The sequence below is a fragment of the Salmo salar genome, chromosome 20 (assembly GCF_965601325.2).
Source record: "Salmo salar chromosome 20, fSalSal1, whole genome shotgun sequence".
Classification (NCBI taxonomy): Eukaryota; Metazoa; Chordata; class Actinopteri; order Salmoniformes; family Salmonidae; genus Salmo; species Salmo salar.
The window spans coordinates 54,236,959-54,262,349 of NC_138310.1; the positions used below are offsets into that span (position 1 = coordinate 54,236,959).

A 25,391-nucleotide genomic window follows, 5' to 3' on the forward strand; every position below is an offset into this window, starting at 1 on the left:
ATTAAATCAGGAATTGAACTAGTCTGGCCACTTACCTGAGTCTGAATTTACAGGTACTGTTAAAAGAACGGGGGATAGCATCAGTTGGGGTCACAGTAAATAGATCAGAAAGCATTTGCGACCTTGACATCGGTGATCTTGTACTTTTTAATGTCATCCAGCTGATTAATCTAGTCAGAAATAAGCAGAAAAAACTGGTGTTGAAATATTGTGAAATTTTCTATGCAGTCTGTCTATTTTTTTTATAGCTACCCTAAAACTTAGCAGTCATGGTCCAAATCAACAACAGATGAGCCAAGAGTATGGTCCCCTTCATTCTATTTACTATTCTCTTGATTCTTCTGGGGAAAATAAAACTGATGTATCATTTCATACACTGCAGTTATAGGTGGTCCAACCTAAAGAGCCCTTATGTCCATAAAAAAAAACTAGAAAGACACCATTCTGTCCCTAGACAGCCATTCGACTCAAACTTCAATTTTGTATAATAGTAAAACAAAAAAAGACATATAGTTTTACTGAATTGAGGCCTGAAATGTTACAAGAAATAACACCTTCACACAAAGATATTGATTTATTGTTATTTTGTGTCTCTCGCAAACCTTTTCAACTGTAAATAAATCTCTCATGTCAGTGATGACAACTTGATAAGTGTCTCTATCAATTTCAATTTAACCCACCAGAAAAGACAGAACAAATAAATAATACAACAAATAGTGGTTCAACTCAAATATACTAATTGATTAAAAAAATCTTTGTTTTTTATTTTAAAAAAGAAGGTAATATCTTCGTAAATGATATCATAAATAGGACAGGTGGAGTTGTCACACATGCAGCTAACAAAAACATATGGAAATGTCGGCTCTACCCAAAATTTCAACCAACTAATTGCAGCATTACCGCAAAAATGAAAGAGTAAAGTGGAAGGGGTAAAAAGTAAGCAACTTGTCTCTCGGCCCTGTATTAAAGACCATAATTGGTTAAAGAAAATTGTGATAGATAAATAAAAAGTATACCTGTTTAATTTAAGCACCAAAAAAATGACACCCGTACCATATAGATCACAAAATAGTTGGGAAGAGATTTTTGACGTACAGATTCCATGGCACATGGTTTATGAACTGATATGGAAAACGACGCCAGATTCAATACTTAGAATTGTTCAATTTAAATCATTATACAAAATTATTGAAACCAATATAATGTTGTATATATGGGGGATACAACCATCCCAGCTCTGCAGATTTTGCTGTGAAGAGACAGAATCATTAGATCATTTGTTTTGGTACTGTCCATATGTAGCTTGTTTTTGGTCACAGGTCCAAGAATGGCTGAAGAATTGCTATATTTACCTGGAGCTAACCCTGCAGACAGCACTACTGGGTGATCTGAAAAGTCATAGTCAATCGACCAATAATATAATAATACTTTTAGCAAAAACAATGAGAATAAAAATGTTCAGAACTTTTGTGAAACATCACAGCACAGATGAAAAATATATGGCAAATAGAAATCCTATATGGATGGTGTTAAGAGATAGATGGGAGGGGTTGAACGAAGCTGAAGGTTGGGACTAATAACAACTAATAACAAGATAACTCATGTAAAACATACTGTGTCCGTAAAACGTAAATAGGTTAAGAACTTTTGTGAAAGAGCACAGTTTGAAAGATACAGCAAATATAATTCAAACTGGATGGACATTAGAAAATGGGAGAGGTAGAGGAAGGACACAGTAAAAACAAACAAAATAGAACAATTGTCAAATAAACTGTGTCCATAAAATGTATATAGTATGTATAAGCTGTAAGTAGAGGCTTAAGCATTGTTGTTCACTAGTTTACTCCAATTAGGAGAGGAATGGTAGGGTTAGAAAGTAATATAGGAAAATATATTTTTAAAAAGATATGTACAGTTGTTGGAAGTTTACATACAGCTTAGCCAAATACATTTCAACTAAATTTTTCACAATTCCTGAAATGTAATCCTAGTAAAAATTCCCTGTCTTAGGTCAGTTAGGATCACCACTTTATTTTAAGAATGTGAAATGTCAGAATAATAGTAGAGAATGATTTATTTCAGCTTTTATTTCTTTCATCACATTCCCAGTGGATCAAAAGTTTACATACACTCAATTAGTATTTGGTAGCATTGCCTTTAAATTGTTTAACTTGGGTCAAACGTTTTGGGTAGCCTTCCACAAGCTTCCCACAATAAGTTGGGTGAATTTTGGCCCAGTCCTCCTGACAGAGCTGGTGTAACTGAGTCAGGTTTGTAGGCCTCCTTGCTCGCACATACCTTTTCAGTTCTGCCTACATATTTTCTATAGGATTGAGGTCAGGGCTTTGTGATGGCCACTCCAATACCTTGACTTTGTTGTCCTTAAGCCATTTTGCCACTACTTTGGAAGTATGCTTGGGGTCATTGTTCATTTGGAAGACCCATTTGCGACCAAGCTTTAACTTCCTGACTGATGGCTTGAGATGTTGCTTCAATATATCCACATAATTTTCCATCCTCATGATGCCATCTATTTTGTGAAGTGCACCACTCTCTCCTGCAGCAAAGCACCCCCACAACATGATGCTGCTACCCCCGTGCTTCACGATTGGGATGGTGTTTTTCGGCTTGCAAGCCTCCCCCTTTTTCCTCCAAACATAACGATGGTCATTATGGCCAAACAGTTCTATTTTTGTTTCATCAGACCAGAGGACATTTCTCCAAAAAGTACAATCTTTTTCCCCATGTGCATATCGGTTCTTCCTTGCTGAGCGGCCTTTCAGGTTATGTCGATATAGGACTCGTGTTACTGTGGATATAGATACTTTTGTACCTGTTTCCTCCAGCATCTTCACAAGGTCGTTTGCTGTCTCTCTTTCCTGAGCGGTATGAATGCTGCGTGGTCCCATGGTGTTTATACTTGTGTTCTATTGTTTGTACAGATGAACTTGGTACCTTCAGGCGTTTGGAAATTGCTCCCAAGGATGAACCAGACTTGTGGAGGTCTCCAATTTCTTTTCTGAGGTCTTGACTGATTTCTTTTGATTTTCCCATGATGTCAAGCAAAGAGGCACTGAGTTTGAAGGTAGGCCTTGAAATACATCCACAGTAACACCTCCAATTGACTCAAATGATGTCAATTAGCCTAACAGAAGCTTCTAAAGCCATGAAATCATTTTCTGGAATTGTCCAAGCTGTTTAACTTCTCTAGGGTAGGGGGCAGTGTTTTGACGTCCGGATGAAAAGTGTGCCCGTAGTAAACTGCCTGCTACCCAGACCCAGAATGTAAGATATGCATATCATTAGTAGATTTGGATAGAAAACACTCTGAAGTTTCTAAAACTGTTTGAATGATGTCTGTGAGTATAACCGAACTCATATGGCAGGCAAAAACCTGAGAAAAATCCAACCAGGAAGTGGGAAATCTGAGGCTGTAGTTTTTTTAAGTAATTGCCTATCTAACACACAGTGACTTAGGGTACATTTTGCACTTCCTAAGGCTTCCACTAGATGTCAACAGTCTTTAGAAAGTTGTTTGAGGCTTCTATGGTGAACAGAGAGCGAACAAAGGAAGTTGGAAGTTGTTGACTCATGTTGACATGAGTTCATTGGTGCGCATTCAAGTGAGAGGTAGCTGTGTTCCATTACATTTTTCAAGACATTGGAATCGTCCGGTTGGAATATTATTGAAGTTTTATGTTTAAAAAGGCCCTAAAGATTGATGCTATACATTGTTTGACATGTTTCTACGAACGTAAATATAACTTTTTTGGACTTTTCGTCATGAAATTTTCGGCACGCTTCCTACATTTGGAGTAGCTTACTGAACGCGCAAACAACAAGGAGGTATTTGGACATAAATTATGGACTTTATCGAACAAAACAACGTTTATTGTGGACCTAGGATTCCTGGGAGTGCATTCTGATGAAGATCATCAAAGGTAAGTGAATATTTATAATGCTATTTATGATTTTAGATGACTCCAAAATGGCGGGTATCTGTATTGCCTGCTGTTGTTTTCTGAGCGCCGTACTCAGATTATTGCAAAGTGTGCTTTCCCCATGAAGCTTTTTTGAAATCTGTCACAGCGGTTGCATTAAGGAGATGTTTATCTATAATTCTTTGAATAACAGTTTAATATTTTATCAACGTTTATGATGAGTATTTCTATAAATTGATGTGCTCATTCACCGGAAGTTTTTGAAGGAAAAACATTTCTGAACATTACGGGCCAATGTTAAATGGATATTTTTGGATATAAATATGAACTTTATCGAGCAAAACATACATGTATTGTGTAACATGACGTCCTATGAGTGCCATCTGATGAAGATCATCAAAGGTTAGTGCTTAATTTTAACTGTATTTCTGGTTTTTGTGACGCCTCTTCTTGCTTGGAAAATGGCTGTGTGGCTTTCTTGTTTAGGTGGTGTCCTAACATAATCTAATGTTTTGCTTTCGCCGTAAAGCCTTTTTGAAATCGGACAATGTGGTTGGATTAACGAGTCTTATCTATAAAATGGTGTATAATACTTGTATGTGTGAGAAATTTGAATTATGAGATTTTGGTTGTTTTGAATTTGCCGCCCTGCTATTTCACTGGCTGTTGAATAGTGTGTCCTGCAGGTGGGATGGTCATGCCCCACATACCCAAGAGAGGTTAAAGGCACAGTTAACTTAGTGTATGTAAACTTCTGACCCACTGGAATTGTGATACAATGAATTATAAGTGAAATAATCTGTCTGTAAACAATTGTTGGAAAAATGACTTGTGTCATGCACACAGTAGATGTCCTAACCGACTTGCCAAAACTATAGTTTGTTAACGAGAAATTTGTGGAGTGGTTGAAAAACGAGTTTTAATGACTCCAACCTAAGTGTATGTAAACTTCCGACTTCAACTGTATGTATATATATATATATATACACACACACACTCATATGTATATATGTATTTATATATGTGGGTATATATATATATATATATATATATATATAGTGTATATATGTGTATATATATATATATATATATATATGTATGTGTATATATATATATATATATATATATATATGTGTATATATATATATATATATATATATATATATATATATATATATATAGATATATATATATATATATATATATATGTGTATATATATATATATATATAGTACGCATACATATATATATATATATATATATGTGTATATATATATATATATATATATATATATATATATATATATATATATATATATATGTGTATATATATATATATATATATATATATATGTGTATGTGTATATATATATATATATATATATATGTGTATATAGTATATATATATATATATGTATGTGTATATATATATATATATATGCAAAAAATATATATATATATATGCAAAAAAAATATATATATATATGCAAAAAAATGATATATTTGCAAAAAAATATATGGGAGATTGGAAGTGATGCAGACAATTACATTAACGGAAGATACAATCTATCTGCAATATTAAACCCGATCTACCCCACCAAAACTGTTTTAAAAATGTAAAACAAATAAAAGAATAGGGGATCAAAAACCTAAAACTTACCCTTTCCTTGTCGGTTTTCAAAAAGTCTTCAAAATGTCACCTTCTCATGGGGTCTGTCTGTCTCTATGTCTATGAGGAGGTATGTATGATTATCTTGCATTAACACCAGAGCTGTATCTGTCCCTATTTACTACCTCTGTAACTTGAGACCGGGTTGAGTTATGGGTGAGGCCACAGATCAGCATAACTTCAACATGCTGCTTTGGCAAGTACTATCACTTTTGAAACAACAATGTCCCAATGTTTAATACCAAGGGTAAGAAGAATTACCTATGGGCCTACAGTAAATTGCAAAAAAGAATTTAAGAGTAGTGGTTTTTAGTATGTAGTATGATTTTACGATGTAGTAAAACATGATTATGATCATAATCGCAGATCTTTAAGTTACGTCCCAATGATTCTGTTGAAAACCTAAAATCCCTACTGTTCTGCAGAGTGCAGAGGAGCCATGTGAGGAAGATAAAGAGACAACAGCTTCCTGCTTGGCAACGGTAGACCACAACACCCTGTAACCTACAACTGGCACCTGGAACACAGTTACAATCTCACCCAGGCACTAAGACACAATGCCTCAAACACTACCACCACTATGTCGACACTAATAACAATGCACTAACCACAGGTAAGACAGAAAACACTTTTCTTACAAGAATTGCAGTTTACAAAATGTTGATTTTGGCCAGTTTTATTACACACAATCACATATACCCGGACAGCAGTGTCAGAACCATCAAAGATAGGACAGCATCACTTCCCTATCATCAGTGTCAAATGAACACATTCTGAGATATATTTGTCATATGTGAATGTCATCACAATTTCCATTAGACTAAGGCTGCATTTCCTCCCACTAGCTCAGCATACTGATATGGGCCAACACTAGCCTGGGCTCCATTACAGCAGAACCAGTGAAGGCCAGCCCTGCACTTTCCCAACTGTCCCCTGATGATGCCCAGTCCTGACCTGCAAAGCACAGCTGACCTATGACAGCATTAATATGACAAGAAGACAGACCGTTATGTGTAAATCAATAGACAGTTGGTTCCTTTAGTCTCCAACTAGGGTATTTGACAGGGTAAGATTAGTGCCCCCTGCTGGTTAAATAAAAACAAACGCAGAATAGACTGTCCATATTCAAATCCATAGTCATACTCATCTTAATTAGATGTATTTTATACACATATACATATGAATACAAATATACATGTACACGTTATATACTTTTCGAGAAACATCTATTGTTTATGTATATATCCATAGAAATATATCTGTTCACATACATTGTCTTGGACATTCTTATGATATACAAAGAACACTAAGCATTCCGTAATCCAACAGGAGTTCATGGTTATGGTATGTGATCAACAAACTGCAGTATATGGATATTTGGTATTTGGTATTTTATTAGGATCCCCATTAGCTGTTGCAAAAGCAGCAGCTACTCTTCCAGGGGTCCACACAAAACATGATATATTACAGAATGACATAATACAGAACATCAATAGACAAGAACAGCTCAAGGACAGAACTACATACATTTTTTTAAAGGCACACGTAGCCTACATATCAATGCACACACAAACTATCTGGGTCAAATAGGGGAGAGGCGTTGTGCTGCGAGGTGTTGCTTTATCTGTTTTTTTTAAACCAGGTTTTCTGTTTATTTGAGCAATATGAGTTTGTTCTGGATTTGGGGACTGTGAAAAGACCCCTGGTGGCTTGTCTAGTGGGGTAAGTGTGTGTGTCAGAGCTGTGTGTAAGTTGACTATGCAAACAATTTGGGATTTTCAACACATTAATGTTTCTTATAAAAAAAAGAAGTGATGCAGTCAGTCTCTCCTCTTAACCAAGAGAGACTGGCATGCTTACTATTTATATCAGCCCTCTGATTACAATGAAGAGCAAGACGTGCCGCTCTGTTCTGGGCCAGCTGCAGCTTAACTAGGTCTTTCCTTGCAGCACTCGACCTCACGACTGGACAATAATCAAGATTAGACAAAACTAGAGACTGCAGAACTTGCTTTTTGAAGTGTGGTGTCAAAAAAACAGAGCATATCTTTATTACGGACAGATCTCTCCTCATCTTTACAACCATTGAATCTATATGTTTTGACCATGACAGTTTACAATCTAAGGTAATGCCAAGTAATTTAGTCTCCTCAACTTGTTCAACAGCCACACCATTCATTACCAGATTCAGCTTAGGTCTAGCACTTAAGGAATGATTTGTACCAAATACAATGCTCTTAGTTTTAGAGACGTTCAGGACCAGAGATGTGGTAGTTGTCAGTCAGTGTAAACCATCTGAAACACTGGTACAGTATACATCCCACACTGAGCATCAGTTTAGGTGTTTAGAGCCATCTAAAACACTGGTACAGTATACTTCCCACACTGAGCATCAGTTTAGGTGTTTAGAGCCATCTAAAACACTGGTACAGTATACTTCCCACACTGAGCATCAGTTTAGGTGTATAGAGCCATCTAAAACACTGGTACAGTATACTTCCCACACTGAGCATCAGTTTAGGTGTTTAGAGCCATCTAAAACACTGGTACAGTATACTTCCCACACTGAGCATCAGTTTAGGTGTATAGAGCCATCTAAAACGCTGGTACAGTATACTTCCCACACTGAGCATCAGTTTAGGTGTTTAGAGCCATCTAAAACACTGGTACAGTATACTTCCCACACTGAGCATCAGTTTAGGTGTATAGAGCCATCTAAAACACTGGTACAGTATACTTCCCACACTGAGCATCAGTTTAGGTGTTTAGAGCCATCTAAAACACTGGTACAGTATACTTCCCACACTGAGCATCAGTTTAGGTGTTTAGAGCCATCTAAAACACTGGTACAGTATACTTCCCACACTGAGCATCAGTTTAGGTGTTTAGAGCCATCTTAATGCATTAACTTGATTCTACAACTGCACCTTTTGATGATTCAGTCCATGCCAGTCAGAGTTATTAGCCTGGTCCCAGATCTGTTCATGACATATTGTCACACCAAACAGACAGACAGCACAAACATAGGACAAGGCTACAGATTTATACCTGTCAGCTTGAAATACACTAACCAATCAACAAAGGACGTGATATTCTGAGTTTCTGATTTTCACTGAATCAAGTTGGAATGTTGTAATATGTTCATCTGGACAACCTCAGAGTGAGATAGCTAACTACAGTATCTTCCTGATCGGTTTCTCTTGCTGGTCCGCGCCTGTAATCATCTCAGCATCTCTATTGGTCCTTTTTGAAGATGGGATCAGCTGATTGGCTGACAGGCAGTCGTTCACAGGTTCCTATTGGCCGGTTGAACTGTGCTTTGACAACCCAGTGGTGGGACTGTGGCATAGTAGTCAGAGACAGATCTCATCACTGCTCTTGCTGTTCACCTTATAGATGTAGCCCAACGTGGAGTACCGGCCAAAGCCTGGAGGGGGTGTCAACAACAAACTTTATAACAATGTACAGTCATATGTGGTGCACGGTATTTACACACAAACAATAATTACACACACACACACACACACACACACACACACACACACACACACACACACACACACACACACACACACACACACACACACACACACACACACACACACACACACACACACACACACACTAATATATAAACGTATTCACACCCTTTAACAGCCTGAAAGTATGTAACATTACATTAGTGTGAAGTGGGCCAACTAATTTCCATTCAACAGGCAAGCTAACCCTAAACCTCTGAACCATGTCTTACCCCTAGCAGCATAGGCAGCAGAGAGATCCTCCTCTTCCTCGCTCATCTTCTCCCCAAGGTGGTGTTTGGCGGCCTCTCTTGCTACAGAGAGACATCGTGATGAAGAAGTAGAGTAACAGATGGAACGGAGTCATGGAGAAGACCACCGGGACAGGTGCCAGTGCCCAGGGCACCAACATGGCCACTCTGTTTCCTGTTTCCTGTTCTGTAATTGCTTTGCCCCATTGATGAGACTTCTACCTCGGTTCTAATGAGGTATCTGTCTCTCAGCAGTAGTGTCTTACCTTTACGCAGGGTGCTGAGGTCATTGAGTTGCATGTTGGAAGGTAGAGACATGTTCTCTCTGGGTAGGTATATCTTGTCTACCTTCATAGTAGGTGATTCGATACTGAAACAAGAATCATGGGGTGTATTCATTAGTGCACACCGTCGCAAACCAAAGCAATGAAAATTAGTCTCTTATTGGATAAGTTCAGGTATGCCCCTCCCCATTTTGGCCTGTTTGTTTCCTAGTGAATACATACATGTAAAGGATATTATTATACAGACACTTGCCTTATATAGTGTACAGTAAATATAAACAGAGGAGCATGCTCATGCATAAATATATACCATTGAATACAATACGTAGGTATTACATTTTAGTAATTTTACCAGACACTCTTATCCAGAGCAACTTAGTGTGCATACATTTTCATACTCCCTCCCCCTTTACCTTTTATTTCATCTTCAAAGACACATTTAGACCGATACCTATGCTGACAACTGACACAAATAGATAAACTAGCCAAATAACGTACGTTACCATTTTTTCGCCATTATAATCTCGACTGGCTCATCTGAAAAAGAACAGGCACAGACATTCTTCAGAGACTTAAAGCACCTCATTCATTGTATCATCAAAATACAACAGTTCCTCCTTGTTCCCCTGTCTCACCGATGATGGCCTTGCCCTTGTGCAGAAGGCAGAGCACCAGAAGGCTGAGGATGAGAAGGGTAATGAAGGCCACAGCGCCCCCTGTCAGGATGCCCAGCACCGGCACCTCCACCCTGGACTGGAGGAACACTGGAGAATACAGATTCAGGACTGTAGTAGAAAAAGGGGCTTTTCACACTACTGATCGGAGCCGAGCTGGGCCAAACCAAGCTATGCTCAGGTGGCCTGGTTACGCGTCCACCCTTCACTGGAAATAAAATATGCAAGACAGTCTGGTTCGGTACCATAGTGAGAAAAGGGTAAAAATGATAATAACCTGCCAGACCTGCCAGAGGAAGGTTCCTCTGAGCTGCACCGACACTGTTGCTGGCGTTCACAGAGACGTTCCCTGATAGGCTGCTCAGGGTGACCTGCAGCGTGTGATTGGTCAGCCATGGGTAGCTCCGCGAGTCCAGGATGAGGAAGTCCGAGGTGTTGGCCACCAGCTGGCCAGACTGGTCCACCCAGGTGATGTGTGCAGGGGGTTGGACCGTACAAAGGCAAAGAGGACCAGGGAGAGGCCAGGGTCTGAGGTCTCAGTGTAGTGAGTATTTACACGCAGAATCTCTGGCAGGACTGGGAAAAGGTATGGGAACATAACAAATAGAGGGAAACTGAGCATCACATCGGTTCAATATACTACTGGGTTTAAATAACCTACAGTGGTGGGATCATATTGGATATTGATATTAGCACTGGAACCAATGATAATATCTGAGTAGGCAGAAGGACTGGGGTTAATACTGTATTTGGTTATGAAACCTTAGCAGCCACAACATATAATCATATAAACACATCCCCACACCACAAAACATCAGTAGATCATTCAACAAGCCTCCTGACACTGCACATTAAGGATGACGGTGGCGTTGTAGCTCTCTCCACAGTGAGGGCTGGAGGCAGCACACACCAGCTCTCTATCCCACTTCCTGGCTCTCAGAGAGAAGGTGCTGTTGTGCTTGGAGTCCAATTTCAGCAGCCCAGACTCCTCCACTGATGTCACCACCAGGCGCCCAGGTGTCCGTTTGTCCGTCGGCTGTCTCTGTTGCTTCCCGTTGAGACACCACGTCAGCAGGGGCGGGGCATTAGGATTCCAACCCTCTGACTGGCAGTTGAACTTGTGGGTGACATTCTCTTTCAGTGTTAGCGCAGCTCGATGCCGTCCATCAATCTTGGGATCGTGTTCGATCGCACCTGGATGTATAGAGAAGTTTATATGTTCAAAATATGTGCACTTGAAAGCAGTGTCTATTTAAATGTACTTTTCATCTGTTTCTCATGAGAATCTTTATCCTTTATCAGTATATTGTAACTCATAAAGAACTGAGTAGTATATTGTGTGGTGGTATATTTTCCATGATCCAGTCTTGTTACTGACCTGTCCATGCCCAGGCCAAGGTGTGTAGCAGCAGGGCAGTGGTGCCTGGCCCCTGCATCAGACACACAGGACCACCAACACCCAGCTGCTATCACACACACACACACACACACACACACACACACACACACACACACACACACACACAGTGAGTGATTGCTCTCCAGTGACTGATTAGAGGGATTACACAGACAAGAGAATAACAAGGAAAACAGAAGTGGACAAACAGACAGAAACAAGACAGGGAGAGAGAGTGCGAGAGAGCGAACATTGACATGTAAGAATTACATTAGCCCTAGAAAGAAAGACAAGAAACAAGAAAACACTGACAGAAGGAAAGAAACTGGAACAAAGACAGTAAAAACACGCAGGGATAAAGAGGACAGATCCCTACGAGAGACAAAGAATGTGGTGAACACAAGTTGAGACAGATAAACAACTAATGTGAACATACAATGTCAACAGAGGAGCAGTAGCTTCCTGGACAATCCATCAAAAGACACAGGAACAGCCAATCAGAGAGGATACAACAGTCTATGAAAGACACAGAAATAGCCAAAGTGCATTCCAATTTATTTTTTACATTTGAGTAATTTAGCACTCTTATCCAGAGCGACGTACAGTAGTGAGATCATACATTTCCATACTTTTTTCATTTTTGGTCCCTTGTGGGAATCAAACCCACAATACTGGCGTTGCAAGTGCCATGCTCTCCCAACTGAGCCACAGGGAACCATAGGCATATAAAGACACAATGAACAGTGACGAGGAGAGGTAGAGTAAGAGTTGATTATGCTCTTCACAAATAGACCCTGAATCCAAAGTATTCAATAATAAAAGTAAATGTGCTTGTTATCATAACAAGCACAGGCACAATCATAACAAGCACAGGCACAATGGATTGAAGGGAGTAATGGACAAGAGTGGGCTAGACTCTGCACAACACACTCAATCTGCTGTGTAGGGATGCACGCAGTGTCTCAAAACACACACACCCAAACACATACACAGCAATGCACACAGCACTGTCTTTCAAACTCAGATACACCAACAAACACAACACATAACAGTCCTAATCTTTCTTCCCCCATTCTTTCTTATTTTTCTCTCTCACACACACACACACACACACACACACACACACACGTTAGTGCTACCTTGGCACAGTCGGCAGAAGGATGATTCAGCCTGTCGGTCCTCCATGCATGCTGGGTAGGGTAGCAGAGGAGACGATAGGAAGCCCCCCCCCCCCTCCCCTCACTCAACTACACACACACACACGATCCTCCGACTGCAGCAAGCAGCATTTAGTGTCTGACGCAGGCCGTCATGCTGTCACCACACAGATAACGAGAAGGGGAGAGGAAAGAGGAGAGGAAAACAGGATAAGCTACGCAATGCAGCCGTCATTTAATGAGCCACTAACCATGTATTCCAAGGTGTGAGAGAGAGAAAAAGGGAGAGATGGCTGGAAGGAGAGTGATGAGGGGGCAAGGTGTCAGTCTATTAAGGCACAGGGACTAGACTTATCCATCATTCTTGTCCATCTTCCAATCGCAGCATCCCTGCCTGCCCCTCCCCTATTACATACTACAGGGCTCCCATAGATCTGTGCTCAGCTACCATTGCCTGAAAAGCCACTGCAGTGCAGCTCTACAGACAGACCAAAGAAGATGATCACAGAGCACTGCAGCACCAAGGTAGAGGGATGGAGTAGATCAATAGCTTACCCAATGATCCCCAATTCATCCCTACAGTGCTCCTGTGTCAGGGACAAAGAGGTCCTTTCCTTAAATCTGACAAATACAACTAGTGGAGTTGTTCTTCTTACCCAGGAGCATTTCAGGTTTGTGCCCCATGTATCACATACTGTCAAATCTGGAGTATATGGCAGGGTTGATCATTTTTAAATTCAGTCAATTGAGTAAGTCAACTGAAATTCCAATTCCAGTGGGAATTTCTGTTTACTTTCTGAATTGACTTTATTGAAGTGGAATAGAACGCAACCCTGTTATAGTGCATAAAGGTGTTTGCCATAGGTGTGCATGTTTGACCATCATTAAGTCTGCTCCTCAACTACAAGCAACTGCATTACAATAACTTCTAGCTTTTGTATCGAGTCAATCAGTATGAAATTCAGACTGGCAAAAGACAAACATTAATACAAGCAAACTTTCCACACAGGTGGTATACAGATTCCTTAAATGTATTGAACATCACCCAAACACATTGTCTTTTTAAATTATTTATTTATATATATTTATTTAATTCATCTCAGTTTGGTTGGAATTCTATTTAATCATCATTGTTGCACTTTAGTATTTTTGTACTAAAAATAAAATGAAAAAATGAAAGGATAGAAAGAGAACATAGGTGCCGAGCAGAGAGTTGGTTTACAGACGATGAGAGAAGTCAGACAGAAACAGATAAGGAAGAAGAAAACGAGGAGGTGGTCACTCATCAGCAACACTCACAGGCCCTCGCTGGACCATGATGCACTGGGAGTCCTTGCGGACAACGGGGAGGATAGGGGGGCAGATCATTCTCCCAACCCCTACGCTCACTATCTGAACTGTACATACTGCGTTGGGGTCAAAACCCGAGACCGCTCAGTTTATGGTCAGTTCCTCATTTCTCTCCTTCTGAAGCGATGGAGGACTGAGTCCAGTATTGGGGCTGGAGTAGGTCTCACTTGCTGATCATGTGACGAAGGGAGGGAATGAGATAGAGCGAGAAAGAGATAGAAAAGGGGGGCAGCACATGTGCAGAGTAGTAGTCTCCTCCTTGGATGTGGCCGTAGTGGGGCCAGAGTCGGGAGGAGAGACAATGTCCATTGTGTCTCGGCCAATAAGGGGGCGACGAGGTCAGAGACGGAGGGTACCACTGCAGATTGGGGGAGCGAGAGGAGAATGGGTCTTTCTATCTCCACCTCTAAATGTCTTACGTGATGATGGGGATGATATGTCAGCTATATTACAGTTCCCCTCCATTTCAACTACTGCACTCCCAGCACCGAACAGCCCTACAACCCCTTGCCTGCAAAATCTACCCCTAAAAAGCAGAGAACGATAACAATGACAACGGCATCAATGATTGAAATGATAAAAAGTAACACAAATAATCACTCTCCTCTTCAAGTGTCTCGATAATAAAACAATAAGAACAATATTTTTTTTTTATGACAATGAAGGAGACTTCTCCCTGTACTCTTTTGGCTAAAAATCTCAATATTCCCCCCCCCCCCAAATAAAAAAATTAAAGAAATATGATATCTGAAGACATCCAAAAATACAAATAACAATAACAATATAAAAATGCTTCCCCAACACCTCCCCCCAAAAATGTGATACAGAAATTGCAATCTATACATGGTGTCGCTGTACAGAGGAGGAAGGGGAAGAATGTCAGTTAAAACTACCCACAATGCCACACTGTCACAAGAGGGGGCAGGGGAGCGATGGGGAGTGGAAAAAGAGAGAGGAAGGATGGAATGATGAACGGGGGGAGGAGAAGGGCATAAAACAAGAGAGAACAAGGGAGTGAGAAAAGGAACAGGCAGTATGAGAGGGTAAACAGGGAGAAGAATATAAGATAGCATTGAACTGAAAGTGCAGAATTACGTAAGTAATCAAAACTAAAATGTTGTCCTCCTTGCAACACAGAACATTTTTTTTCCCTTTAATAATAATTGTCATTATAATCATAATAACAATAAAACTTATTTTACAGTAAACAGTAATAACAATAATAGTAACAATAATGATCATAACTTCTAGATGAACATTAGCCGTAAAAATTAATTTTAAAAACAAGAAAAAGAACGACAGAACAGGAAAATAAAATTAAAAAATGAGAGCTGGTTGTGCTGTGCGATCCTCGATGTCACTGAGCTCCATTGTTTTTTATTTTTTTAGCACCCCTGAGCCTGAACCAAACCCATCCCCGCAAGCCCAACGTAATGGGTCATTCTGAGAGAGAGCCTCATAGGATCTGAGATCACAGCCGCTCCGGAATGGTCCACCGGAATACAGTGGAGGGGAGAGGGAGGAGCGGACAGAACCTCACAGGAATCCCCACGCACAGACTTGGTGTGAATACTTTGGGTTTGTGGCTGAGTGTTTGCACGTGTATGTTTATGTGATCTATATGTTTTGCCTGTATGACTGCCTGGGACATTGAGGCGCATGAGTATGTTGCTACAGCAACAGTTGGGGAGGGGGACCACAAGGGGGTAGGAAGGAAGAAGTGAATGGGGGTGGCAGAGCCCAATCTATCCAATCGGATGGAAGAGCAGAAATGGAGAGAGCCAATGATGGCAATGCTTGCTAGATGGCTGTGCAGAACAGAATGCTAGCATTGGACCCACTCCCCTCACCCAGCCAATCCCCTCCCACCCACCCTGGACTGCAGCCTGCTGGCAGCCTGCCCTCCCCCAGGACTGACAGAGTGCCCCCTCCAGACAGACAATGGCGGTTTGGCGTGATGCTGCTCAACACAGGTGGCTGATGTGGACCTTTATACACAGGACACACTCCTAGGAGAGAAAGAACACAGAGGGACAGAGTTAACGCTAGGGGTGAATCCCAATTGTCTTTCCCTCATCTTGCTCTCATCTCAAAACACATTGAAAGAGCAGATCTGAGGTTCCTCCCCACCGTCCTTCTCCTCCAGTGCACTTAGAGAAGGCGGTGAAAGAGGTGAGGAACCAAGGTAATACTATTGAGATTCACCCTCGATATCCCCTAGCTAGGAGCACTAACAGTTCAAGTACTGTGCTTTATCATGTTCACCTCTTGACCAAAAAAGTCAGTACCGTGAATGAGAATCAGGCCAAAAATGACCTGCCTGGCTAAATTAAGGTTTAACTAACTGACAGCTGATCTAAGAACAGCATTAACAAACAGTGGCAACAGTATGGACAACCATTGACAAGAGCCTGGCTAAAGACATTCACTCACTGTAGACGGAGTGTAGCACAACAGAGTCATACTGTAATGTTAGCCCAAAATAGCTCCCTATTCCCTATATAGTGCACTACCGGTCAAAGGCCCTGGTCAAAAGTAGTGCACTACATAGGGAATAGGGCACCATTTGGGACACAGACTTAGTGCATGTGCGTACCCGTGCTAGACCCCGGCCTGCTCCATGCTGTACTGCAGGTCTGGGGGTTTGTAGCTATGAAGGATGTTGCTGGTGCAGGACGACGGGTAGCAGGCTCCAGCGTGGAGCTCTCCCTCCACGTCACATACTGCCAGGAGAAAACACACAGACACACAGCCTTTCAGAATGAAGAACTCCTCCATGTTCAAGGCAGGCATTTGGTGGGTATTGTGAGCGCATGTGCATGATCCTCTGTGGCTCAGTTGGGCGGCAGGTAGCCTAGCGGTTAGAACGTTGGGCCAATAACCAAAAGGTCGCTGGTTCGAATACCCGAGCCGTCAAGGTGAAAATCTGTCGGTGTGCCCTTAAGCAAGGCACTTAACCCTAATTTGCTCCAGGGGCGGCGTATTACTATGGCTGACCCTGTAAAACAACACATTTGACTGCACCTCTCCAGTGTATTTCACAAAATATATATTTAAAACGCTAGGATTCTGGGTTTGATTCCCTTTGGGACCACCAATTGAAAATGTATGCACGCACTACTGTAAGTTGTTTTGGATAAAAGCATCTGCTAAAATGGCATATATTATACATTTGTCATGTGATAGAAATGATTTACTTAAACCGGACTTAGTCTGCCATGTTTCACTCACTTTAACCCATTTGGTGTGTGTATGTGTATGTGTATGTGACACTGACCCGACTCTTCCCGCTGGTGGAGCTGCTGGCTTCCTGTCAGAGGTGATTGGCTGAGGATGTCAGACATGCGGGCGGAGCTCAGAGCCTTGCCAGCCAGTAGGCTCATCCCAGTCATGGGCTCGGCCTGGTCCTGAGGAGGTACAGAAAGACACATTAAGTACATAAATGCACGCACACAGACACACAATGTTCAATTCCAAATCAACCCCTAGTCCCTACCCCTAGGCATGCCATACAGATCTGAAAGGATAGGTATGAGCAACACGGTGCATCGTGCCCTCTGATAGGCTAGGTAAACTAAGACCTATCCATTGGAACTATCCAATCCTTTGAGATCTACATAAGAGGCTGAGAAATTCTGTACATTCTATTTCTATGGTCCCAAACGGACCACATTATGGCACCGTGAGAGACTCACATAGGCGTCGTCGCTGGTCTGGATGGTGTGGTGGCGCTGTAGCTGGCCCCGGGGCCGATAGCCGTCCCCCTGGGGGCCCCTGGTGGAGTAGCCCACTCCGTTATGGTCAGGCACGCCCTGCTCCATAACCTGCTGCCCCTGGGTCCTGCAGTCAACATGCTCATTGTCTGGAAGGGGGGAGAGAAGGAGGGAGGGATTACTGAAGTTAACAATGTAGAATGTAGCTTGTGCGACCAAAGCAGGAGAGCGTGTAAAACACATGTGAATATTAGCATACAGTGACGTGAAAGCTGTTTGAGACTACAGAAATAGAATGACTAGGTTCTACTTCTGTGGTTGAGCCTGCTTGGCCATTACCTCTGGTCGTGGTGGTGCTTCTGATGTAGCTGTGTCTGTGTGTGGGGGAGTTGTAGGGGGGCGTCCCTCCCCGGGGGGGGCCCAGCAGGTCATGGCTGTCCCCACAGCCTTGGGCCTTGGCCAGGAGGCCCTCATGGTAGCCGGGCGGCAGGTCATCCTCCTCCATGCTCTCAGAGTGGGGTAGGCTGGGGGGCTGGACGTCTAGGGGCCTGATCTGGAGGAGGTGTTGGTAGGGGCTCCCCGGCTCCAGAGACTCCCCTTGGCCGAGCTGGCGCAGCAGCATCTCCCCGTAGTCCTGGGGTACATTGGGGGGCGTGGGGGGTGCCGGTCGAGGACTCTGCCTCTTCAGCAAGGAGGCCAGGTCCTGGGGGGGCAGGCGGGGGTCGGCGTGGCCCGTCAGGGAGTGGCGGGGGGAGAGGAGACCCTGTAGAGTGGGGGTGACGTGCTGCTGGGGCCGGTACTCGAGGGGGGTGGGGGAGAGGAGAGCCTGCTGCAGGGCAGAGGGGCTCCCGTAGCCCCCGCCTCCGGCCCCACCCTGGTAGCCCTCCATCCCTGGCACCTTAAGGGAGGTCCCCTGGAGATAGGGGTTATAGCCCCCCACCACCCCCGAGGCCCGAGACCCCTCATTGAACAGATGGGGGTTGTTGAAGGCGGCCTGGTCGTATGTGTTGAACCGTCCGAGGCTGCGACTGGGGAGCGAGGGACCCAGGGAAGAGAGGGAGAATAGTCAGCTAATGCCCCTTGCAACCAAATGTACCATCCAACACGAACTCTAGCAAATACTGAGAGAGTTCTTACAGGAAAAAAACGAATACACCATTGAGATAGTATTCTGGATTAAGGAAGTATACAAGAAATACATGACAGTTATTATTATTAGTAGTATAAAACTGAAAGGAGTTATTTATGAACAGTATGAGAGGAGTATGTCACAAAACACAAATATGTCTACGTGATACAATGACAATACAGTTCTACATGTTCGTCTACACTTTTAACTACAACACTATGACCCACTATGGGTCAAAATCAGCACAGAAACCCTTACGGTTTTAAAGGTCACAAGTCCACTGAGGGGTGTGCAAGCAGTCAAATACACACAAATGCTTTTGCTTTTCCAGAGGAAATGACAAGAAAATTAAAGGATGAGGTAACTGCCAAGCTTGGCTAAATACAACACAGACTGGTAGGCGCAGAGCTGCCTAGCTCCTACAGTATGGTGACACTACTACCGTTAGCAGTCATCCCACCACCTACGTCCATTTTAGTCAGCCAATCTCAGTGGAGGATTCAGTGGTGACGTCTTCTTCTTCTTCAGCCAAGTACGTTGTTTTGGGTCATCAACAAACTTTAGTAACAATGGTATTTCTCAATGTAAAAACCCACAAGGATTTGTCTGAAATCCACTAACCTATCAGGTGTAAGACTCTGTCTGTGTGTCCCTAAATAGCAGGGGTGTCCAAAGAATTTTCCTCGCGGGTCGCATTCAGTCTTCCCCGAGGTCCCGAGGGCCACACCTAACGTTGGTTATATTTACTCACAGTCAAAATGTGCAAAACATAACATAAGCATCCATCCATCGCTTTTGGGATTTTCTATGATCCCTGACTGTCTAGATTGTTTTCAAAAGGGCCGGATTGAATGGGCTGACGGGCCCATATGTTTGACACCCCTGTTATATAGAGTACTTTGATCAGGGCACATGGTCTAAAGTAGTTCACCATATAGGGAATAGGGTGCCACGGGCAACACGGTTTAAAAAATGTACTACGAGTGAGTTTTTGGCTTCAGGAACATGGCTTCCTAGGGTTAACTGAGGTATGAGAGACTGAAATCTACAATAACGGTGAACATTATGAAAACGAAAAATAAAGAGGGGGAAAAAATGAAATTGAAGAATTCACAGAGTGAGGACATGCGAGAAAGTCCAAAACACAGAATTGAAGAACATAAAAGTTGAAGAAAAGTGCTGGCAGAAAAAGATGTGCAAAGGGAAAAAGGCATGCCGGGTCAGGCGCAAAGTGAGCAGCAGTGTGAGGGTCACCTGTGGGTCTCGGCGTTGTCTGCACTCAGCTGCTTCCCCAGGACCCGGTGGGCGCACGGCGTAGAAAGGAAGGCATGCTGCTGGCGCTGTTGGGCCCCGCCCCCTCCCAGCTCTACCTCCTGCACCTGGATAGTCACCTGCTGCTGGGGCATGGGTACACCCCCACCACGGGAGGAGGAGCAGGGCTGCTGCTGCTGGGGAGGCAGGGTGACGGGGCGCAGGCCGCAAGGTGGAGGACTCCCGCTGGAGGGCTGATAGAGGGCGGGGCCGTGCTGGTACTGAACCGCTGATGGCACACCTGTGGGAAGGAAGGAGAGATCAGTCAGTCAGGAGAGAGCTACTGTACCTACAAACAGGTCATTTCAACCATCACTACGTCCTAATAAGGGATCATTAACCATTTAGTCATATTGACTGATCATTCCATCCTTTAGTCCAATAAAAAAAGACAAGTAAGGCTAAGGGGTGGAGTTAGATCTCACCATGGCCCTGCATCATCGCTGTTGGAGGGGGACTCTGATTGGGCTGTCTGAACAAGTGGTTGCTGGGATGTGTAGGCGGTGGGCTGGAGGGCTGGATACGCAACCTGAGGGAAGGGAGAGAACAGACAGGGATGTAAATAACACTCAAATTAATAGAGCGGCACAAAAGCCTGGCTTGTTGGTGGAGCTTCTCTCAGCTACACTACATGTGTTTAGCAGACTATTGCCATCGAGTGTGTTATTTTGAACCTATGTGTCTAAAAATAAATGCTTGTTTTTAGTCACTAATGATTATCATTAGTCTCTCGCTCAGAGTTGTTGTTGTGTGTGGTGTTCTCACCTCTGGAGCTGGTGGGTAAGGTGACTGGGCTGGCACTCTCCGTGTCCCAAAGACAGGGCCTGCAGAAGGTGGAGAAAGATTCAGATAATGGAAAAACAATTTAGGAACACATCATGGCATGTGTTTACTGTTTTTGTGTCACATCGACCTGCATTTCATGGTGTGCGAGTCTTTCAGAGAGAGAAGAGATGGGGACAGAAATGTCTAGGCTAGGGTCATAGTGACTTGCATCTGCTAGTGTAGAAAACGCTGCTCCCGCTGATACAAACCATGCAGTGTGCGTGTGGTTCTCTGTGAGTGTGTGTGTCCATGTCTGTGTCAGTGTGTGTCACAGGGACCTGTATCTGCTGGTGTAGAATCTGCTGCTCCTGCTGGTACAGGAAATGCTGTTGTTGTGTGTGCTCAAGCAGCCTCTCGTCCTGGGGGCAAGCGTACATCTTCTGCAGCTGCTCACACTCCTGGTACACATACGCGCACAAACACACAAACATATTGTCGTTAGAGACCACACAAAGAAAGAAAGACGGTGGCACCCGAAATAAAGGAATAGCATTATTTGCTGTCACTTTCACTCAGAATACCCCCATCCAATGATAATAGAATGCAACGATAAATGAGACTAAAATCAATCCAAGTCTAGACCCGAAAGGCTTCTTAACAGCTTTTACCCCCAAGCCATAAGACCGCTGACCAGCTAATCAAATGGCGACCCGGACAACTTGCATTGACCCCCCCCCCCCCCCGTTTACGCTGCTGCTACTCGCTGTTCATTATCTATGCATAGTCACTTTACCCCTACCTACATGTACAGTTGAAGTCGAAAGTTTACATACACTTAGGTGGGAGTCATTAAAACTAGTTTTGTTTTTCAACTCCTCCACAAATTTCTTGTTAACAAACTATAGTTTTGGCAAGTTGGTTAGGACATCTACTTTGTGCATGACACAAGTCATTTTTCCTACAATTGTTTACAGGCAGATTATTTCAGTTATAATTCATTGTATCACAATTCCAGTAGGTCAGAAGTTGACTGTGCCTTTAAACAGCTTGGAAAATTCCTGAAAATGATGTCATGGCTTTAGAAGCTTCTGATAGGCTAATTGACATAATTTGAGTCAATTGGAGGTGTACCTGTGGATGTATTTCAAGGCCGACCTTCAAACTCAGTGCCTCTTTGCTTGACATCATGGGAAAATCAAAAGAAATCAGCCCAGACCTTGCAGACCTCCACAAGTCTGGTTCATTCTTGGAAGCAATTTCCAAATGCCTGAAGGTACCACGTTCATCTGTACAAACAATAGTACGCAAGTATAAATGCCATGGGACCATGCAGCCGTCATACCGCTCAGGAAGGAGATGTGTTCTGTCTCCTAGAGATGAATGTACTTTTGTGCGAAAAGTGCAAATCAATCCCAGAACAACAGCAAAGGACCTTGTGAAGATGCTGGAGGAAACAGGTACAAAAGTATCTATATCCACAGTAAAAACGAGTCCTATATCGACAACCTGAAAGGCCGCTCAGCAAGGAAGAAGCCAGTGCTCCAAAACCGCCATAAAAAAACAATGCGGTTTGCAACTGCACATGGGGACAAAGATCGTACTTTTTGGAGAAATGTCCTCTGGTCTGATGAAACAAAAATAGAACTGTTTGGCCATAATGACCATCGTTATGTTTGGAGGAAAAAGGGGGAGGCTTGCAACCCGAAGAACACCATCCCAACTGTGAAGCACGTGGGTGGCAGTATCATGTTGTGGGGGTGCTTTGCTGCAGGAGAGACTGGTGCACTTCACAAAATAGACAGCATCATGGGGTAGGAAAATTATGTGGATATATTGAAGCAACATCTCAAGACATCAATCAGGAAGTTAAAGCTTGGTTGCAAATGGGTCTTCCAAATGGACAATGACCTCAAGCATACTTCCAAAGTTGTGTCAAAATGGCTTAAGGACAACAAAGTCAAGGTATTGGAGTGGCCATCACAAAGCCCTGCCCCGATCCTATTGAAAATTTGTAGGCAGAACTGAAAAAGCGTGTGTGAGCAAGGAGGCCTACAAACCTGACTCAGTTACACCAGCTCTGTCAGGAGGAATGGGCCAAAATTCATCCAACTTATTGTGGGAAGGTTGTGGAAGGCTACCCGAAGTTAAACAATTTAACGGCAGCATGGACATTTCTGTAGGCTGCTGCCTGCACGCTTAGGTGCAGAAGGAAGATAAAATGAAACAGAAGCGTACGGGGTAAGGCAGGACAATGCTTAGGAACTGCACTGCTTACCCCAATAAGTATTGTAGACCGCAGATCAATGCAAAAAAATACAAGTTTGTCTTTACATATTTCAATATAGTTCAGCCAGCCCTGGAGTTGTGCAGGTGAGAAAATGTAGGAAAAAAACTGGACAAATAGCTGGAAAAATGAAGCTGGAAAAGTGCATTGATGACTTGTTCTTCACATGGAAAAAATATTGAATGAAAAGCAGAAAATAAAAAAAATTCTGGTTTCTGGGAAAACTAAAATGGTATGGTTCCTGGAAAAAAAGATGGATGGGAGAGAGGGATCTTTAAGTATACAGACTAAACAAGAACCAACTTGCGTTTTAGTGTCGCACCCTCTCTCTACACTGGTTATACCATGTACCTACCTGTTCCATTATAAGGCAGGACCAGCAGGATCAGGTGGGAAGGGTAAATAAGGACCAGCATGGATGTGACAGAATGAGAATTAAGAGGCATTTAAATCGATGGGATCTCAATAAAGAGCTAGTCCATGTGTTTCACACCACCTGGAACTTCCAGGGGTACAAGTAGAGCACTTGGAAAGCTATCTAGCTACGTGCGTATGCAAGTGGTTGTATTGTGACAAAGGCATTAATTGAATCACAGTAAGACCCTCTCTTTTCCCTGAATGCATTAACAAAAGACTTTCCAGTGAGGCCAGACTGTTTGGTATGACGATAGAGGACGTCAGGGGCCAGGCATTAAACACCAGTACAGTACCAGGTGGAGATGTTCACACTGACTCTACACTGAATCTATGTAGTCTAAAGAGGCTCAGTATCTAAATCTAACCCAGCACGTCTGTCCTTTCACTGTGTAGGAAAACAAACTAAGAGGAAGTACATGGAAAGTGAGTGGATGACGTCAAGGGAGGCTTGTGTGGCATTCACACTTGCGCCCCAGGGGTTGTAGGCAGTCTGGGCACTGATGTAGGATGCATGCATGCTTAGGAGCAGCAGGTAGACACATTGGAGCAGGACTATGCTTAGAAGCTACAGGTAGAGGTAAATCAGGACTAGTCTCTCATGAAAGAACACATTAAAATGCTATGTCTGTTGGGATATGTACCAGATGGGGGTGTATAGAATCAGGTGGGGGTAGTACAAGGTTTGGGCGTATAAACCAGGTGGGGGTAGGGTTGTGGCGCTCATGACATTTTGTCAGCCAGTGATGGTCATGTAAGTAAAATGTCGGTCTCCGGTAACTGACCGTTAATTAACAAACATGTTTAGCATCTCCTGGCTTCCACGCATAGCCTATAAGCCACTGAGGCAGACCTTTGGAACATCTACAAGTCTAATAAATCCATTTAATATAGCCTACACCATCACAATAAATCCACTTTAGGTGTGATACAAACATTAGGCTATATGTTCTGATTTTTAACACATTCTAAGGCTGCATAATGCGACACATTTTGTTTTAAGTTACACGAAACGCTTGAGCTGTGCAGTTTCTTGTGCTGGCTGCACACACTTCATCAGTCGCTCATTCACAATTTGACAAGCACTTGACAATATTCTCACCCATCAGACTACTCAATGTAATCTGGTCTTTACATATAGCCTACTAATATATTGGATTTCAATTTGCCATATATTTTTTAACTGTGCTGTTTCACAAAAGTCCTGAACATTTCTATTCTCATAGTTTGACCGACTGTAAATTAAAGATAAACATTTTTGCCAAAAGTATTATTATATAATTGATCGATTGACTATGACTTTTCAAAGCACCCAGTAGTGCTATCTGCACAGTTAGCTCCAGGTAAATGTTGTAATTCTTCAGCCATTCCTGAACCTGCGACCAAAAACAAGCTACATATGGACACTACCAAAACAAATGATCTAATGATTCTGTCTCTTCACAGCAAAATCTGCAGAGCTGGGATGGTTGTATCCCCCATACACACTATCGTTCAAAAGTTTGGGGTCACTTAGAAATGTCCTTGTTTTTGAA

At 42.7% G+C, this 25,391-nt stretch overlaps 2 protein-coding genes across 5 annotated transcripts in view; both read right to left on the reverse strand.

Moving 5' to 3' along the window:
- Positions 1-9,442: 9,442 nt before the first annotated feature.
- Positions 9,443-14,258, reverse strand: LOC106580814 (transmembrane protein 25). The gene is given in 8 exon segments (XM_082966096.1): positions 9,443-9,749; positions 10,167-10,200; positions 10,299-10,427; positions 10,615-10,824; positions 10,827-10,913; positions 11,181-11,531; positions 11,716-11,800; positions 14,190-14,258. Coding segments are annotated over 8 exon segments (1,272 nt in total).
- The window catches only part of LOC106580817 (serine/threonine-protein kinase SIK3 homolog), a 52,022-nt gene continuing 40,575 nt past the window's right edge, over positions 13,945-25,391 (reverse strand). For 2 of the 4 annotated variants that reach the window (XM_014162272.3, XM_014162271.3), the window contains 9 exons: positions 21,497-21,616; positions 21,159-21,217; positions 20,819-20,922; positions 20,337-20,634; positions 18,293-18,981; positions 17,936-18,102; positions 17,518-17,647; positions 16,837-16,963; positions 13,945-16,249 (listed from right to left, as the gene is read on the reverse strand). In XM_014162272.3, coding sequence (XP_014017747.1) covers positions 16,842-16,963; positions 17,518-17,647; positions 17,936-18,102; positions 18,293-18,981; positions 20,337-20,634; positions 20,819-20,922; positions 21,159-21,217; positions 21,497-21,616 — 1,689 coding nt within the window. In that variant the 3' untranslated portion in view covers positions 13,945-16,249; positions 16,837-16,841. Of the gene's footprint in view, positions 16,250-16,836; positions 16,964-17,517; positions 17,648-17,935; positions 18,103-18,292; positions 18,982-20,336; positions 20,635-20,818; positions 20,923-21,158; positions 21,218-21,496; positions 21,624-25,391 lie in introns of all 4 variants that reach the window. The other 2 variants (XM_082966523.1, XM_082966522.1) reach the window with 1 other exon arrangement.